Source organism: Carlito syrichta, unplaced genomic scaffold (assembly GCF_000164805.1).
Source record: "Carlito syrichta isolate Samal-C Ts95f unplaced genomic scaffold, Tarsius_syrichta-2.0.1 Scaffold91585, whole genome shotgun sequence".
Classification (NCBI taxonomy): domain Eukaryota; kingdom Metazoa; phylum Chordata; class Mammalia; order Primates; family Tarsiidae; genus Carlito; species Carlito syrichta.
Window position 1 is genome coordinate 8,445 of NW_007035681.1, and position 19,422 is coordinate 27,866.

The 19,422-nt window shown below is 48.4% G+C and overlaps 1 protein-coding gene across 1 annotated transcript; it reads left to right on the forward strand.

Moving 5' to 3' along the window:
- Positions 1–14,688, forward strand: IGFBPL1 (insulin like growth factor binding protein like 1; the record flags this gene model as incomplete). The annotated part of the gene is made up of 5 exons (XM_008059670.2): positions 1–97; positions 8,369–8,478; positions 9,191–9,307; positions 10,883–11,041; positions 14,345–14,688. Coding segments are annotated over 4 exons (474 nt in total), but the record flags the coding sequence as incomplete, so codon positions are not given.
- Positions 14,689–19,422: the final 4,734 nt, after the last annotated feature.

Consider the following 19,422-nt stretch of genomic DNA (forward strand, 5'->3'; position numbering starts at 1 on the left):
TATTCCAGCGTGTGCGCCCTGCGCTTGCGCGCCCGGCAGACACCCCGCGGGCCCCCAGGCCACCTGCACAAGGCGCGCGACGGCCCCTGCGAGTTCGGTGAGTTGGGGTTCGGGCCCTACGGGGCTCCCGCGGGAAGAGAAGACGGGATCCCAACCCTGAGGGACGTGGGGTGAAGGATCCCCCTACCCAGCGATGGACAGCGCCGCCTGTGCTTCAGTTTCTCATTCGGAAACAGTATTTCTCATCTCTCTCGGGGCTCAGAAAGACTGGGGCGAGAATCCACATCTGGCACCCTCCCTTACCAGTCTCATGGAGACACCAGCCATGCAGCCAGTCGACTTTTTCCTGCTGCACCTTGTGTGTACTGAAGTACCTGCTGATGCGGTTACTTGCAGGCCTGGCATGTTTGTCCCCGGCAGACTGGGAGCTGGGACGGGGATGTTCCTATTGAGTCTGAGTTCCCCAGGTATCCAGAACCAGGTGGGTTGTTTAAATGGAAAGGAAGGGAAGGTGAGGATGCTGGAGAGGGGGAGTTCCAGGCTGGGGGACTCAGGAGTCACCAGGCCAGAGCACCAGGGCCCAGGTGTGGGGTGGAGCCCAGCCAGGGTCCCGAGGAAGCGCCCATCAAGGACAGGTAAGACCTTTGGAGGCCTAAGATCTGAAAAGATTATGGTGTCCTCAGGGGCAGAACCAGATTTTGTGGATCTAAGGCATATATAATTTCGAGGGCCCTGCCTTAAGTAGAGGAATAGAAAACTTATGAACTTCTAGGGATGTAGAAATTTAAGCTTCATTAACATTACAGTAAACCCATCTCTGAGTTGCCATGGTTGTCCACCCTCTATATGTACTTTTAAAAAACCTGACAAAAAGAAACCAAAACATTAGTATAGATGTCCAGTGAAGCACCTGGTTTGCATGAGCGTGGCCTGCCCAGTAGGTCTTGGAGAACTGCCCCTGTCTACTCTGCTTGGAGGGAGCAGTGGAGAGTTTAGGGTGAGTGGAGAGAAAGCAGGTGAATCCCAAGGAGCCTGGCCTAGACCTAGCGACTATATCTAGACTTAAATGCCAAAGTCAGTGTAATGGTTTCAGTGTCACAAAGGAAACCTGGGAACAGGGTGAAGCCTTTTCCAGGCCTTAAGAAGTGTCTAGTCGTATTTCCCCACAAGTATTCCAGGTAGATGTGGGTTCTTGGAGATGGGGCAGGAAGCCTCCAGTCCTGGGAAACAGAAATGGTGTGCAGCCCAAGTGAGGAGCTGAAGCAGCCCCAGGAGCACAGCAAGGTCACCATTGGCTGTTCCTAACTGGGGCTCCCAGGGGAGGCCAGAGCTGGCTGCAGGTGCTGCTGTGCTGTTGCTGGCTCCTGGAGTGGCCATGGGCTGTCCCCTGCCCTCTCTGGCCAAGCCAGCCCCTGTGGAGCCATTGTTGAAGTCCCTTCCACTTCCGAACAGTTCGTTTTTGTTTCTGCCTCTTGACACCTAAACAATCCTGTCTCTTTCCTTTTTCTAGTTCCTATCACTCGTTTTTTACAATCTGCTTCCCTCAGCAGTTAATTCACAGGCAATTCTCTTTGTCTTCAGACAGGTAACACTTTAACTCCACATGCAGGAGACGTAAGAAATGCTGACCAGGTCCTCTGACTCTAAAACGCTGCTGATGGTCTCAGATAATTTCTCCCCAGAGTGGTATTCTCTTCTTGAGAGAGAGACACCTTAAATACCTTCAGACCAAATCTGCTATTATGTGGAGAAGGAGACTGAGACTCAGCAAGGTCAGGGCGCTTGTCCAGGGTGGCCAGTAAAGACTGACCAGCTCTCAGGTCCCAACACCGTGTTCTGTGCTCTTTGAGGACAGGGCTGGATACTATTAAGTTAGGCAGATGGTGGTTGTCATGGTTACCGGAGTGAGGCCAGATGGCAGATGGAAACTCCACACCCCTAATTCGTTGAAAATTACCAAATGACAAGTAAATGTGACAGCCCCTCCATTCTGATCTGTGAGCTCCAAGGCCCACCCTAGGCACAGACCCGGGGAATAAAGATGTTCACGGGGCCAAACGGAAGCAATTCAGAAGCTGCTTTTCATGATCTCATTAGTGGCAGGCATCAGGCCTCCCTGGAGTTCAGCCCCCCTTCCCCACCAGCCTTTGTATCATCCACCACAGACCTGGGCACTGTTTTCCTGTCGCTTTCTGTCCCGAAGTGCTTGTGTAGCCCCTGCCCCTGAGTCCGGATACAACAAGAAGGTGTTGTAGAAGGGATGTTTCCTAGCCCAGGCAGCAGCTTATTCTGCGCTGCCCTCAAGCCATCTTTTATTCAGGAGACACAGCGGGAGCATTTTTTAACAATGCCCCTGGGGACTCTGGTTGAAGGAAAACAGACTGAGTCAGAGCAGGATTGTTCTGCTTCAATACTGGTGATAAAATCACCTCCCCCTAACTCCTTTCTGACTCTTCAGTACCAGTGTACCCCGACTTTAATGGAATGAGGCCTTGTAAGTATTTATGAGGTTGCCCACAGTGTGCGGAAATGTTCTTTCACATGCCTGCGAGGGGAATGGGGACAGTTTTCAGATTTCAAATTTGCCCCTTCCCCCCTGTGCTCTGAAACACCCACATGGCCTAATAATGAGAGTCGTCTTTTGATCAGTACATGTGTTGAAGGCCCGTGTATGAATAATTCTTTCTGCTGGAAATTGCTTTTACAGCCATCTTCTTACATGATTTTTACAACTACCCTGGAGAGGTCTCGTTCCCATTTAAATAGAAAGGAAAACTGAAGCCAAAGACGGGATTCCCTGCAGCCACCTAGCTAGTCCCTGCAGTGACAGGGCACCAACCTGGGTTTGTCTGGCTCTTTTCAGGTGGACACCATGCATGGCTAACCTGCTGGCAGCCTGATCAGGAAGGTGCTATACATTGACTAACCTTGAGTCTTGGCCATGACTCACTCGGGATCCACCTTTCTGTTTTTCCCTGAGGCTTGTTTGCTGTCCCTCTATTTAGCACTCACTGGATGATGGTGCCAGGAATAGCCTCACAGAAGGGGAAGCATCTGAGAGGAGCCTTGAAGGATGGGGAGGAAATCTCTAGACTGAGAAGGAAGACCCAGCATAAACTGAGGTGTGGAGGCCCTTGGGTGGGTGTGAACAGGGGGCCCATTGGGCTGCTGCTGCTCAGTAGGAAGACTGGGGAAGGAGACACCCCGCAGAGTAGTCTGGGATAGGCCATTGCAAGCTTTGAGTGCTTGTCTGAGGGGTGAAGCTTCATTCTGTACTAAATGATTGGTTCCATTCCTCACCTGTAAGGTGGTGTGGACTTAGTATTATGATGATGATTGTTGCTGTCATTACTTTCAAAGGTGGGATCATTCCATGTGTGTACCCTGACTATTTGTGAATGTTGGGATGGGATTGGGATTCTACAGACAACAAATTGATGTTATGTGTTGAATGATAAGTTAGATAGGAACGGGGTCCCAGGCCAGGGCATGGGTTCCAGAAGCTTCAATGAGCTGTTGATTGAGATCCTGAATCCTAGAAAATTCACCTTAGTTGAAATTCCAGCTCCACTCAGAAACCTCGGTCTGTGCTAGGCGTGTGTTACCAGGTAACCAGAAGAGGCAGCGAATGCCACTTTGTAAGAGGGACAAAGAAGGGGGGCTGTGCTCAAAAGCCTTTCATGCCGAGGGAGGGGATCTAGGCAGAAGCTGCAGGGTGCAGGATTAAGCTGTTCCTCGTTCCACATGGTAACATGACTATTAGCATAAATTATCAGGGCTATTCTGTGCGTTGATTATTAAACTCTTTGGTTGTATGCTCTTTAATACAAGCAGATGGGGTCTGGGCGGATGACTTTTGATATTCTTTCTTTCCCTAGCACCATTAACTTTAAAGAAATCTCAGAGGCATTTGGGAAGATCTTTTCATTCCTGCCATCAAGGACCAATTTAATCGACAGGGTAGGGGGACAGATTGCCACCCTATAATAATAAGATCGATCCCTTTCATGTGTACAGACCCACACAGTTAATAATGCAGTCACATCATGATGTCCCTTTATCCGAGGATGTGGGGCAGCAGTCATTATCTTCATTTGCAGATAAAGAGGAAATGATGAGCAGCTTGCCCAGGCTCGTGTGGTTTGCACCCAGACCCCTGGGCATTTGAGTCTCCCTCAGGTACTATTTGACCACGGCACAGTACGGCCTTGTGTGACCATGCGCACCAGGGTGACGATCTGTGTTACCTGCTGGTTAGCCCCTGGATGGGTAGATCTGTGCCATCTCAGCATTTGCAGGGCTGCTGTTGGCATAAGCAGAAGGAAACAAGTATTAGCAAGAAGGAGCTAGGGAGATGAAGCTGGCACATTTGCAGGCGGGGCTGGCCAGGAGCTGTCCTCCCTCCTGCAAGCCACATTATTTTTATCAAAGGCAAGTAGAAAGGAAAGCCCTAGTTCCTCCATCAGTGTGGTGGTTCTGGCACCAGTAAAATTGTGTGCCTGGCTCCCCAGAGGGAAGGTGTGCCATGGCCCCTGGTGCCTCCAGCCAAGGCCCCCAATAAGCTCTCTCAGCAGGGGACAGTGGAGGGTCTCAAGCAGGCAAGGCACTTTAGAGGAGACTGCCTTCTGATTTTTGCCCTCTGACTGCCTTACCCCGACTTTTCCCCTTGGCTGATTTTGCTTTGTATCCTTTTGTTGTAATAAGTCATAGCCTGAGTATGACTATATGCCGAGTCCTGAAAGTCCTTCTAGCAAATCCTTGAACCTGGGGGTTGTCTTGGGGTCCCCAACACAATCCCTCATGAATGGGTCTCTTATTCTAGAATGGAGTCCAAAAAGATAGCAAATGTTTCACTTTAGAAAATAGCACAGAAGGCCCGATGTGGTAGCTCATGCCTGTAATCCCAGAACTTTGGGAGGCCAAGGAGGGCAGATTGCTTGAGCCCAGGAGTTTGAGACTAGTCTGAGCAAGCTAGTGAAACCTCGTGTCTACAAAAGTAAAAATAAAAATAAACTTAGCTAGGCATGGTGGTGCACGCCTGTAGTCCCAGCTACTCAGGATGCTGAGGTGGAAGGGTTGCCTGAGCCCAGGAGGTTGAAGCTGCTTTGGCTGTGATCATCGTGATCATGCCAGGACACTCCATCCTGGGTGACAGAGTGAGACCCTGACCCAGAGAAAAGAAAATAGCTTTGGAAATTAATGAAATCAAGGTGCCTGGGTTTGGGTCCCTGCTCCTCAAGGCACCTAACCTTTCTGTGCTTTTTTTCCCCTCACCTGTGAGATGGAGATGAAAGCACCTATTTCACAGGGCTGGCATGAATGTATGTGGAAGGGTCCTTTAGGGAAAAGATAGGATGGTGTTGGCACAGTGATGAAGAAGAGCTTGTGTTCTGGAGCCAGGTTAGCTGGGCTTACAGCCTCACTCCAGCATTTAAGCCTGCGTATCCCTGGGCAGCGCCCCCATCTGGCAGTTGGTGAGATTGCTGGAAAGATCAAGAGATTCATACCTGCTTGTCAGACGGTGAGCACTGCGCTGGCCAGTGACATTATTACCATGACTACTATTATGGCAATTACTGATCATGAAGGGCTGTTGTGGATAAAAATACCTTAAATTTAAAATCAGATGTGCTACCTTTAAACACAGATTATTATGACAAGAGCAACCTGAGACTATTGAGGTAACAGAACTGTCCTGTATTTTGGTCATCGTGGTAGTTGCATGACTGTACACATTTGTCAACACCTAGAACCGCACACCAGAAAGAACAAATTGTGCTTTATGCAATTTTAAACATAAATAAATAAATAAAATTTAAAATGGCACTTTAACGTCCCTTGAAAAGCAGAGGGCTCTTTTGTAAAAATCATTGGTATTTTTCTGCCACAAAATCAGGGGCAAAGACAGTGTTTGCAAAGCAGTCTTTCTCAGTGGGGATTATTGAAGGAGAGGGAGGAAATGGGAGGAGAGAGAAAGATGAATTGTGATTTACCAGTTTATTCATTTAGGCCTGAAAGAGACTGATGAAATCGCATTTAAAATTTATGACTTTACATGAAGGAAAGTAAAACACGTTGATTGAGTGTCCCTTTGGAACACACCGAGGGCTTTGGATAAGAGGCAGTTCTGATTGTCAGCACTGCCAGCCACTTGAGGAAGCCTCGTTGTCGTCCCAGCGCCCGTGTGGCTGAGGAGGCGCTGGCTGGCGGGACAATGTGAATAAATTAGACTCTCTTTGTTGTCGCAGATGGGACTCCTGCTTGGTGTTGTGGCTCTTTGTGGCTGTCAGGCAGTGTTAGAAGTCTAGGAACTCGGTTGGGGGTGGGGGGGCGGGCTTTGGCTGCTTGCAGGCGTGGGGGTTGGGCGTGATCCTTTGGAGGGCAATCGGTGGGCACAGCTGAAGGAGTGGGCGGAGTCGGCAGAGGGGGAGGCAGGCATCCTGAGATGGGAATGGCAGTCCCTGTATTCACTTCTCTGGAGGGCTGTGGGGCTCCAGCGGACAGCCTTGGGGGATCAACAGGTGGGAGTTACAAGGAGGCGGGTCTTCAGTCTAGGTGGGGACGGGCTTTCTTACTGCAGGACTTTCTTATAGGTGGACCAGAGGATTAAGAAAATTATCTCATTTCCATTCCTCTAAGGATGCAACGGCCTGGCTCTAAGGGTAGTGAGCTTTCTGTCCCTGGAGGCATGCAATGGAAGCTGAATGGGCATGTCACAGACAGTAAGGCGCAGAGGAGTTGGGATACAAAGGGTCTCTGCAGTTTGAGACTTTCTGGCTCCAAGACAATTTCCCAGAGAGTTATTGGCACTGGCTTGACAGTGTCTGTTTTCTGTCTGTCTGGAGAGACTAAACCAGTCCCTCCTGCATGTCTGGGTGTGACCCAGCCCACTTTCCCCACCTTCTGTCTCCCTCCCATGGCTCTCCTTTGGTATAACAGCCTCATGCAGCTGGGCGAGGGCCCTTTCCCTCTCTGGGCAGGCCTGTGGAGAGCAGCACGGCTGTCCTTGTATCACTAAGCAAAGCCCTAGGAGTTGTAGACTTGCTGCTGGATGGCTTCAAAATGTATGTGTTTGCTTTTTAATTTGTCGTGTTTCTTCATCCAGTCATCAGTTTGAAGACGGGGTCCTGTTCCTGGCCCTCATTGGCATGTCATGTCAGCTTAAACCATCACTTCCACACTCATCTCATGGTTATATCACCTCAACAGCCTTGGGAAGCAGGAATATTATCCCCATCTCATGGATGAGGAGACCTAAGTGCATGCATTCCCAGGCCAGGCCTCTGTACTGCACCTTGCTGAGACATCAGGCAGCTGCATGCCAGGGGGTGCTGAGCTTGCCATCCAGTGCAGGTGAGACCAGGTAGAAAAGCCTGAACCACAAGGCAGGCTGTGATTCAGCAGGTCAAGAGGTGCAGACCACTGGTCCTAGACGAGGTACCCTTCCTGAGATGGGTAGGATGGGTGAGATGTCCACCATCCCCTGCAGAAGGAAGGCGGGGTGTGGAGGGGCTGGGTCCTGAGGCTGAGGTGGCTAGACTCAATTCTCACAGTCCAGTGCAAGCAGAGCAGACACCAGGCACAGGGAGGAAGGCAGAGTGTGGAGTAGATGCTGAGAATTTCTAACTCTGGATCCTGTCCAGAGAGCCCACACCCTGCCTCTCCACGCTGGGATGTTCTGGTGGCTTAGAACTACATTTGCCTGATTCCCTCACTCGCACAGGCTCACTGCATCAGTCCCTTCACTGGGTTTCCAGGTCTGCAGTTTCACTCTTGGGGGTGGAGGCATGGAGGGGTGGGGGAAGGTGGAAAGGGGGAGCCTTGGGGAGTTTGCATCCCACACATGCAAATGGGCCTCTTGAATGGACCGTAGGGGGTCTCAGCTCTGGGTGCCTGCAGCTGTTCTGCCTGGCACTCTTCTTCTCTCTTGCATGAGGAAGGAGAAAAGCCCATCTGTTAAAAGACTCTGCTGTTGGTGGTGTGACACCAGCTCCTCTCAGAGTCTGCCACCCTGTCCTGTAGTGCAGCAGATGGCAGCCAGGGACCTAGAAGGGGCCCCGGGAGGGAGTGTGCTGAGACCCGAGCTCTAACATCAATGTGCTGGGGGACTCTGGGGAGTCACCCTTCCTCTCTGGACGCCTATTTTTCCTGTTTGTGAAACAAAGATGGCAGGCCAGGAAGCCATTAGACATCTTTCCCAGTCTAAGAAAAACTCTCTTCTAGGATTCCTGTCTACGAGTGCATTTCCAGTGTGCTCATCTTGCATCAGGAAACCCCAGCAGGCTCTTGGCAGGCAGCGGAATTTTAGAGGTGGGGCGCCTGGAAACTGGCAGGGTAAAAGTTGTGTTCCCTTGTCTCCTTCTCTCAGCTCCTGTGGTCGTTGTTCCTCCTCAGAGTGTTCACAATGTCACCGGGGCGCAGGTGTACCTGTCCTGTGAAGTGAGGGCTGTGCCGACCCCAGTCATCACGTGGAGGAAGGTATTTCTATCTAGAAACATGCACACATGCATGCGTGTGTGTGTGTGAGAGAGAGCAAGGGAGAGAGACAGAGACAGAGAAAGACATGGCTGGTAAATGTTTTCCTTTATAGGCTGCCAGAGGATTAAGAACAGATAACTTATTTCCACACCTCTGCCTCAAAACTTTTACCACAAAGCCCTCCCCCACAAAAGGGGGTGTTGCAGTCCTTCCCGTGACATTTGCCTTCTTGGCCACTTAGGGGCCAAAGAACTCTGCTGTTACCCAGCCTGCAGCAGCTGCGTTGACCTTAGAGCCTACTTCTCTGTGGCGCTGTGTTTTTAAATAGACCTGGCTGGTGGCAGAAGACCCAATCTTATTCCAAAACCAAGTCTTCCTGATGCCTAGTTTTTGAGAGACTGTCAGGGATCATAACATAAGTTGTCCCCTTATCTCAAACGCCCTGAGACTGCTGCGAAATCTTGAACTGCTTCTGCAAGATAGTGGTGATGGTCACATCTTTACCGTCCAGCAGGGGACGCTATCTGTACGTGCATTTCATTTGAATAGGCATACGTGCTGTTCTTGTGTTTCAGCCTTTGGAAGGGGGTGGGGAGGCTTGTGGGGAAGAGGAGGAAAAGAGGAGGAGGAGGAAGAGGAGGAGGCTTGTGGGGTGGTCCTTATCCAGAAATACTTGTTTCTAAACCCCTTCTGGTGTTTCTGTTCTCTGTAGGTCACACAGTCCCCTGAGAGCACCCAGGTGCTTGAGGAGCTGCCTGGGGACCACGTCAATATAGCTGTCCAGGTGCGAGGGGGCCCTTCTGACCACGAGGCCACAGCCTGGCTCTTGGTGAGTGTTTAGAATAATTAGATACTATTGATTGACCCTTATAAACCACCCTTGCATTTCTACAACACACTATGCATTTCAGAGCAGTTCTTACCCATTTCTCACTGGACCCTCCAGTCACTGGGCATGTCTCTTGAGAGTGTAAGTGAGCTGCTGTGATGGGTGTCCATGTCCTAGTCTCCGGAACCCGTGGATATGTTAGGTCGCATGGGGGGGGGGGCTAAGCTTGCTAAAAAAACTGTAAACTAAGGGGCCTTATTCTGGATTATCCAAGTGGGCTCAGTTTAAAAGTGGAAGATGGAGGCATAAGAGTCAGAGGCAGAGTGATGTGACGTGAGGAGGACTCCACCCACCATTGCTGGTTTTGAAGATGGAGAGAGGGGCCACAAGCCAAGCAATGCCAGCATCCTAGAGAAGGCAAGAAAACAGATGATTCTCCCCGAGGGCCTTGCAAAAGAATGCAGCCCTGCTGACACCTTGATTTCAGCCCACTGAGACCCATTCAGGCCTCTGACTTCCAGAACTGTGGATAATAAAGTTGTTTATTTTAGGCCACTAAGCTTGCATTTGTTACAGCAGCCATGGGAGGCTATACACCTGCCTAAGATCACCTGGCTGATAAAGCAGGAAGATGGCACATTCTAGACTGCCTCCAGGGCTCTCTTACATCACTTGTAATATCTTTGCTAAGATGAGGAAATGCCAAGTGTTTGAAAGCGTGATGGAGTGAGGATGGGGTCCACACTGGGCTAGCCACTATACCTCTCTAGCCTCTGTTTCCACCATCGTAAAAAAGAGGACTTCAAACTGAATGACCTCCGAGGGCCCTTGTGGTCCTAACAGTCGGTGGCTTACCTGTGAGTCTTCTGTAAAATGAAGAAGTAATCCCCATCTTTCACCCACGACTGGCAGAACGAGGTGGTGTGTGTAGACTGCTCTATGGTCTGTAGAGTGAGTTAGTTGACAGAGACAGTTGGTTAGAACAAGAGACAACAAACGAGAAGTGAGCTGGTTGTGGGTCTCTTAAGCCTTTCCAGGAGGCTCCCTGAGGGTGTCCTCCTTATTTCACGCACAGGGCTGGGAGACTTGGTTACTCTTCCACCCAGCTGAGAGACCCAGAATGCAGCCGGGTGTATGGCTTTTTCAAATCAAGTACAGTTCCTCATTTTCATATGAGAAAAGGGGGTTGGGAAAAAGGTTATCTCTGGTGGTATTTTGTAAAAGCTGCCCCTGTAGGGAATACTTTATGGGTCAGTAGATTTTTTTCTTCTTTTAATTTGAGATATTTTTCTTAAAATCTATACCTGTCACCTTCAATTAAAGGACCAGGTAGTTCACAGTAAAAGGCAGGAATGCAGAAAATCATTAAAATGAGAGCCACGACAGGGAGAGTGCCCTTCAAGAGAAGGAAATTTGACTTTGTACCCTTGGCAGCCAAAGCAAGAAGAGAAATAGGGCGAGTTCTGCCTTACTCTGGAAAGGAATAAGCATGCGGGCTTGTTATTAAGAGCTAAATAAGGAAATCATTTTGCTGTGCTGTATATAACTGTATGAACTTGGTTGTTGCATTTCTAGATCAATCCTCTGAGAAAGGAAGATGAGGGAGTGTACCAGTGCCATGCGGCCAACGTGGTGGGAGAAGCCCAGTCCCACGGCACGGTGATGGTCCTAGATCTGAGTAGATACAAGAACTTCCGCTTCCCGGCTCCAGATGACCACATGTGACAGAGAAATGTACATATTTTAAGTCATCTTTGGTATTTTTACTCCCATGTCACAAGAAGTTTGAAGTGGCATATAAGATGTGTAATAAAAAAGAAAAACACATAAATGGAGACAATCAGAGAGAAAGCAAAGGAGAGTAAGAACATAATAAGATTAGCAGGGAGAATCTCTGCTATGTTTTGCACACATTTCACCCTGAGCTTCCTAGCATGCAAAGTCCTTCTGCCTCAGCTTCCCTAGTAGCTGGAACTACAGGTGTGCTCCTCTACACCTGGCTTGTTTTTTGATTTTTTGTAGACTTGAGGTCTTGCTATTTTGCTTAGGCTAGTCTTGAACTTCTGGGCTCAAGCAGTCCTCCTGCCTCGGCCTCCCAAAGTGCTAGGATTATAGGCGTGAGCCACCATGCCTGGCCCAGTTGTGGCTTTCTATTTCTGAGAAAATACTTCTGTGTCCTCCTAGAGAGGGCTCTGGGAGAGGTAGCAACCAGTGTGATTATAACAGCATATATGTGAAAACACTCTTGCGAAGAAGAGGGCGGAACTTCTTTGTGTGTTCCAAAGGCCCTTCCTGGTGGGCAGCTCTGCCATCCTCTAGCCCTACCTTCTTGTCCTCAACACTGTATGCCTTTTTTTTTAAATTTTAAAGATGTGGGGTACAATTCAGGGTTAGGTATACAAGTGTTCATTATGCATCAACCCTTGTTGATGAGCTGTGCCCCTCCCTCCCCTGGCAGTTTCCCTCAACTGCCGATCCCACCCCCACCCCTACCCCTGGGCAGTTTCCCACCACTGCCAATCCCTTTCTTATAGTATTATGATAATTGTTCAAGGTTGTATGCCATTTAGCAACACATCTCCTGGGGGCCAGGGAACGGGGACAGAGAGAATCTCTGCATCTTCTCTGGCCAGGAACTCTTAGTGCTCATAGTCACAGGTGACAGCAGAGGTTACATCTGTCCCCCACCTACAGGTGAACTGTGAACTCAGAAAATGAATCACTTGCTGTACAACATCTCAAAAACTTTGCTGGTTCACAGCCACAGGCATTTACCCTTGCTCCCGTTCCATGTCACAGTCATGGTTGGCTGTGGTTCCGCCCCACTCGCCCTCTCATTCGGGACCCAGTTGGAGGTGCTGCCCCAACGTGGAACATGTCTGTTCTGTGCAGAAGGGACAAGCAAGAGGCCAAGCCGAGCACACTGTCGCATTTAAAGCTTCTACTCAGGTGTGTTGGGTGTTGTGCCTGCTGACAGTCCATTAGCCAAAGCCAGTCATCACACTGCCACATGCAATGTGGATGGAGTGGGAGGTGTGTGCCCTTCTCACCAGAGGCAAAGGGCAGGGATGTATGATCCTTACCGAGTCGGGGGAGTGGTTGTGAACAGGCACCATCACCAAGGCTGACCAACAAGTGCTTAATAGAGCAGGAAAAGCTAGAAACAAGTCTGAGAGTTTCTTAAAAGCAGAAAGATTTTGCTATGGTTTTAATCATTTTTTTAGCCACTATTATTGCGTGTCTTCTGGGTCAAGGCCTTATACAGGTCTGTAGGGGATGCTCAGAAAAAAACAAAGAGTGAACATCATGTGAACATCATTATAACACAAGGAATGTGAGGTTAAGGAATGGGGTGGGAGGGGCACTGAGGAAAGAGAAGCCGCCTAAAGCTGGGGAAGATGAAGGCTTGCTGGAGAAGTGGCATTGGGTGGAAGGCTGGGTACATGTGAGAAATTAGAGGTCTCAGAAATAGGGAGAAAAATGGGAAAGTGGTAAAATCATGAAAAGGGATTCAGCAAAGAGTTAGAAGATCAGATTTTTCTTTTTGAGTCAAAAGTCTCCCTCTGTTGCCCAGGCTGGACTTTGGTGGCACACTCATGGCCACCACAGCCTTGACCTGCTGAGCTCAGTTGATCCTTCTGCCTTAGCCTTCCAAGTGGCTGGAACCACAGGCATGTGCCACCACACCTGGCTAATTTTTTGATTTATTGTAGAAACAAGGTCTCGCCAAGTTACCCAGGCTGGTCTCGAACCCCTGGGCTCAGGCAATCCTCTCGCCTCAGCTTCCCAAAGTGCTGGGATTATAGCATGAGCCACCGCACCCGGCTGAAGATCAGATCTTAAAGCTGTCTTCCTGATAGTTTTTGTTTTATATGATATAGCATGTTTCATGTTTAAATACATTATATATCTATAATTTTTAAATGCATATGTATTCCAAGACAGAAATGATTCTGAGATGTGAGTGCAGTCTATTATAGATGATATTTCAAAAGGAAGCCATGATCAATCATGGAATTTTAAGACCATTTCTGCTGCCCAGGTCTTAAGTTCCCTCTGCAATACATAGTATTTTGCATGCATATCTCTAGGGTTATGAAACTCACTACAACCAGATAACCATCTTTGGATTTTCCAATGATTGAAAAGTTTTGGCTGGGTGCCGTGGCTCACACCTGTAATCCCAGCTCATTGGGAGGCCAAGGCAGGAGGATTGCTTAAGACCAAGAGTTTGAGACCAGCCTGGGCAAATATCAAGATGCTTATCTCTGCAAAAAAAATATTTTTTTTTAAATTATTTTTTTAATTAGCCAGGCATAGTGGCATGTGCCTGTATTCTTAGTTGTTTGGGAGGCTGAAGCAGGAGGTTCACCTGAGCCGAGGAGTTTGAGGCCACTGTGAACTATGATTGCACCACAACAGCCTGGACAACAGAGTGAGAGACCCTGCCTCTAAAAAGTAAAAATAAAAATAAATTGCTAAGATATTTAAAAAAAAAATAAATGTTATGCCGGGCTCGGTGGCTCAGCCTGTAATCCCGCGCCTTTGGAAGGCTGAGGTGAGTGGATTGCCTGAGCCTGCGGGTTCGAGACCCGCCTGGGCAGCGAGACCTCATCTCTACAATAAATCAAAAAATCAGCCGGGCATGGTAGCACATGCCTGTAGTTCTGGCTACTCGGAAGGCTGAGGCGGAAGGATCGCCGGAGCCCAGCAGGCGAGGCTGCGGTGGCCGGGAGCGGCCACTGCACTCCAGGCTGGGCGGCAGAGTGAGACTCCAACTCAAAAAAAAAATAAAAAAAATAAAAATAAATGTTCTCTGTCATATTAAGCTGGAGTGTGCCTCTCTGAAACATCCACCTGTTGGCCTTAAATGTACTTTCTGGGTCTCCACAGGGCTCCTCCGCTCCCCACTGGCACCACTCCTTGTTGGGGAGAGATTTGAGGTTAGGGGTCATCTCCTCACCTTCCGTCCAACATCTAGTTGATTGCAACAGAGCAGGCTACTTTTATCTAATTCTTCGCCTCTTTTCTTCCTAGGGTCTTAGAAACATGGATCACAGGATGATGGAGAAGTCAAGCAATGGATTTTTGTGCTTTGTGAAGAATTGGAAAAACTGTTTGTGGATGACCCCTTTTGTATGTTTCTAAAAATTAGATGCAAACTAGATTTGTATCAGGTGTAGTTTTTAGCAGGGCAAGTTTTGGGAAAACAGACATGCATGTAGCTTTTTTTGATACTTTTGAAATGAATTGCTCCATGAGAATTCTTTTTAATTCTCTCTCCCAGGGTGAGCATGTAATGATATGTTTGTAATTCTTAAGGGCTCAGAGCGAGGCGTATATCAACTGACTCTTTACCTCATCTGTCTGTGACCTTTTAGTGGGTGCTCTGTGACTTAGTGTGTGTTGTAGAAGGAGGGAGGCAAGTCCGGCTTTCCTCTGCCTGACCTTAACTTGCTGTGTGACCTGGGCAGGACTCTCTGGGCCCTGATCTCGTCGGTTGAGAATGTGGTCTTGGGACTAGCTATTACCAGTGTCTCTTCTAGCCCTGGCATCGTAGAGTAAGATGGCCCTGTGAGAAAAATGCAGGAAGTGTGATCTTAGCATTCTTTTAAAAATGGCATTTCTCAAAAACAAATTTCATGGCTTCATACTAGGGTGTGGACAGCTGGCTGTAACTCTTCTATTCCTGCTTTTTTTCCCGCATTTTAAAGAGATTTAGTCCTAGATGGCATGCTTTGCAAGACTCAGGAGCCTCTTGGCTGAGCCTTTTGGGATCCAAAACATCCACTTGTTGGTCCAGCATTCTCTAGCCAGTGGATGGTGGAGACCTGACTTGTTAAAAGGGAGTCAGGTAGTTATTTCTGGGCTATGGAATTAGAGTGTAGTAGAATGCCTTTCACTTATAGATATTAGACCTTACCCCAAATTAAGGATTTTTTTAAATCAAAAAAAAAAAAAAAGAAAAAATATTTACTATCTGATCTTAAAAAAATGAGGTCTCTAGGCAGTTACAATTTTTTAAAGTCAGAATTGGGAATCCCTCACTGTGGACTGTCCTTTGTGTTCATGAAGCTTTTTCCCAGCTGTGATCCCAGCTCTGTGAGGGTGAGCAAGGCAGGTATTTATGTCTATCCCTTTTGCAGATGAAGAGACTAGGTTTTGACAGGTACAGCTACTTGCCCAGGGTCTGAAGACCTCTGAGAACTCAGGTCACCTGGCCCTCCTCGGCATCCTCTATACTCTGTGGTGCTGCTTCTCACGGTAATCCCCAAACTCTGGAAAGGTAGATGATGCTAATTCCACTGATTTCAGGTAACTCTCTTGAAGCTTCAGTCCCACTTTCAGAGCATGCTCTCCTGCCGCTCACGGTGAGCACTGGTTTTGGAGTCTTTGTGGGAGCTGAATTTTCTGCCTTTAAGCCTGGCCACTCCATATCTAAAATATGGGGATGGTATCACCCTGGTGTACTACCCACCAGAAGGAGACTGGCCTAAGAATCTGGAAATAAAATAACTATTTGCATATTTGTCCCTTGGCTCAATGTGTGACCCTGACAAGACCCCTTCACTTTCCGGGCCTCCGTGTTCTCATTTGAATCAGAAGGGAATGAAACTAGATGAGTGGTTTTTCAAACTATAGAATACTGGAAGCTCTCTTGAAAACAATCAGTTGAAATTGATCACACTGGAAGCTGCAGTTGCCTGTTGGGAGTTAGGGCTGCCTGGGGACCTGCTCACGTCCCCTCCCCACCCGACATTTCCTCTCTCTCCCTTCTCCCTCCACTGTGATTTGTTTCCACGTGGGAGGGACTGCAGTTAGTTCCCCAGTGATTTGAATAGTTGGGAGATGATTTGGTCAGATCCTTAGTGAAATGATGTGAGAAGGAATAGGGATGCCCTGGCTCTGGAGAAGGTAGTGGAACAACAACATGCACCTGCTAATAATCACATTGTGCAGAGCCAATTGACTCGCCTAGAAGTTACCTAGTCAAAAATAAAGGGCTGGAGCTAGACCCAGAGAGCTGGGTGGACGGGGCCCATGCTGAAAGTGCCGAGCGCACAAACTGAGTGGCACTGGCCTTAGTGTCATAATTTTGTGCAGAAGTGAATAAATTAATGTCACACTGTCTGGAATTTTCACCAAAACCAAAAAGGTGGATTCATATGATTGCTCCAACCTCGTGGCTTTTCAGATGTGAGTGCCCAGAGACCTCTTTAGGGTGAAGGAAACACATATCGCGGCCGTGGTTACCATTTGGAGACATGGCCCCCACCACCATGCCTGGATTTTTCTACCCTGTTTAACATATGTCATGATGTCACGACCTCTGCACCCTGGAAATAAATGTTTGTAAGGATAGTCTTTGTGGTCTCTTTGCCTACGAACGCTGCTGGAGGTGGGCCCAGATCCCCCTGTATTTCATTATCATCCCTCATGCATCTTGTCTTTTTACACTTGCCCGGATCAGCTACTTCCATCTAAACCCTCCTTACATCTCACAGCCCCACTGGTCACCTTGCCTGCAATTTTTTTTTTTTAAGTCAGTGTCTCACTCTGTCACCCAGGCTGGAATGCAGTGACATGCTCTCGGTCACTGCAGCCTTGACCTGCTGGGCTTGGGTGATTCGTCTACCTCAGCCGTCCAAGTAGCTGGAACCACAGGTGCGTGCCACCATGCCCAGCTAATTTATTGACTTATTGTAGAGACGAGGTTGTAGAAACCCTTTCCTTCCCTCCCCTCCCTGATCCTCTCCTCTCTCTTCCCTTCCCTCCTCCCTGCCTTCCTTCTTTCTCTTTTTGAAACAGGATCTCACTCTGTCACCCAGGCTGGAGTGCAGTGGCACTATCAAAGCTTACTACAGCCTAAAACTCCTGAACTCAAGCAGTCCTCCCACCTCAGGCCTGAGCGAAGGCTACAGGCTACAAGCATAGCCAGCTAATTTCTTTCTTTTTAAAAAAATTTACAGTCGAGGTCTTGCTATGTGGCCCAGGCTGGTCTTGAACTCCTGCCTCGGCCTCTCAAAGCGCTGGTATTATAGATGTGAGCCACCGCACCCAGCCTTCCTTCAGGTTTTATGATAAAATTAATCCTTATGTCTTTAAAAACACTGCCCTAGGGATGGATGTTGCAGGAGAAATGAATAAGAACGAATAACTTGAGCGACAGTAAAATCTCCTCTAATGAATTTTCTCCTTCCCAGCCTTTGTCAGGGCCTCTTGAACATTAAATCAGAGAATGATTATTCTACGATATTTTAATTAATTAAGGAAAACCCAAGTGTTCTGGTGTCTGCAGTTTAATGAATGCTGAACATGGGAGCCCATCACCCAGGGCTGGATTGGATACCAGCACTTGCCCATGCTCTGCCTCAGTGGGGCTGACTTCTCTCTCCTGGTGTGAACATCTTTATGGTCAAGGCTGCCTTTGAGTTCAGCCTCGACCACATCCAGGGGGTGAGAAGTGTGTAGTGCCAGAAGGCAGAGTTACCTGTGTTGCCTTTCACTATGGCTGCCTCTTCCTCATCCCTCCATCTCCCCATGACATTAGGGAAAGGTTGTTTGTCATGGGAAGGAAGAGTGAAACTCCTTAGCACTAGGGATAGGGGATGGGGACAGAAGCCTCTCTTCTCCATGCATAGTCTACTCATCACACATCTGCAAGAGCACCTTCTAGGCTCCCATTGTTGCAAAGTATTGAGGGATCTATTGTGGCTCACAGGCCCCAGAGTCTGAATCCTGACACAGCTTGTCATGCCAGACACAGACCTGTCTTTGTGCTACTGGAGGTGCATGCAGCTGTCGCCTGGGTAGAATGGATATTTGCTTTGGGGTTGGTAGGCCTGGAACCAAAGTTGAGCCCTGCCATGGTCTGCAGGCCTGGGTCACTTCCCTTGACTCTCTGAGCCTCCATTTCCTCATCAGTGTGGAATCCCTGTCCTGGCCTGCTGCTCTGAGGACTCCATGAGCAGATGGCCACTCCCTATCCATTTTATAGGGGGCATGGAGGGCTGCATTCCTGTGGCAGAGGAAGGGAGAAACATTATATACATGCTTGGAGTATGTGAGAGAGACGGTCTAGAGATGAGGAACAAAAAAAATATTAGACCTGTTTCAGGTCACAAGAACTGCTACAGGACAAGACTAAATGAAGGGTGCCGTGAGCTCCAGAGGGCCAGAGACTGCTTAAGTGAATTTAGAAAAAGTGTCCTGGAGAAGGTGGACCTTAAGCAGGGCTCCAAGAAAATGGTCTGGATTTGGAAACGAAGGAAGTAAGGAGAAAGGAACAGCATGAGCAAGGCTGGAAGGGAGGTAGCAAACGGCCCATGAAAGGAATCAACGCTAAAAGTGTCCTTGTGAGAAGAACTCATGTCGGCATACCTGCCTGCAGGTGTCATGTGCAGCAGAACTGGGCCAGTTGCCGCCAGAACCCAGGGCCCTCCACAGTGTCAAACTGTGCTGTCACCACAACACTTCCAGCCTCCCCTTGTACCTAGGTCAGGTCAGGTGATTTTGCCATTGAAATGTGAGTGGATGTGATGTGTTTATACAGGGCCCAGGGCTCTAAGAAGTAGCTGTGCCCTTTTGGTACTTTCTTCCCCATTCACCAGCCAACAGAGGTCTCTGAGGCCCTGGGCAGAGGTTCTGACCTGAGTCCTTAGACCCTCGGGAGTCTATAAATAGATTAATGAGTTCTATGAACTCCTTGAAAGTATGCAAAATTGTGTGTGGGTGTGCATGTGTGCATTTTTTTCCTGGTGAAAAAGTCTATTGCTTGTATTAACTTCTCAAAGGAATATAAACATAAAAATGGTCAAGAACCATAGACAGTGGAGCCACCAGATGGAAGGAACCTGTGTCCCTTCATGTGGAAGGAAAATGCCGATTAGCCTGATACCTGCTTTAGATTATGACAAACAAAAAGTAAGTCATTGTTGTGTTGAGCCCTCACACTGAGGGTTTCTTTGTTGTGGCAGCTAACATTATACTAATACACGTAGGAAGGATGCTTGGCAGAGAGCCAAGAGGTCTACAGTGTAGGTCATACTCTAGCACCACAGAGCTTGCCACCTTGTGACCTTGCTATAAGCACTTCTCTGGCTAAGTGAGGTGAG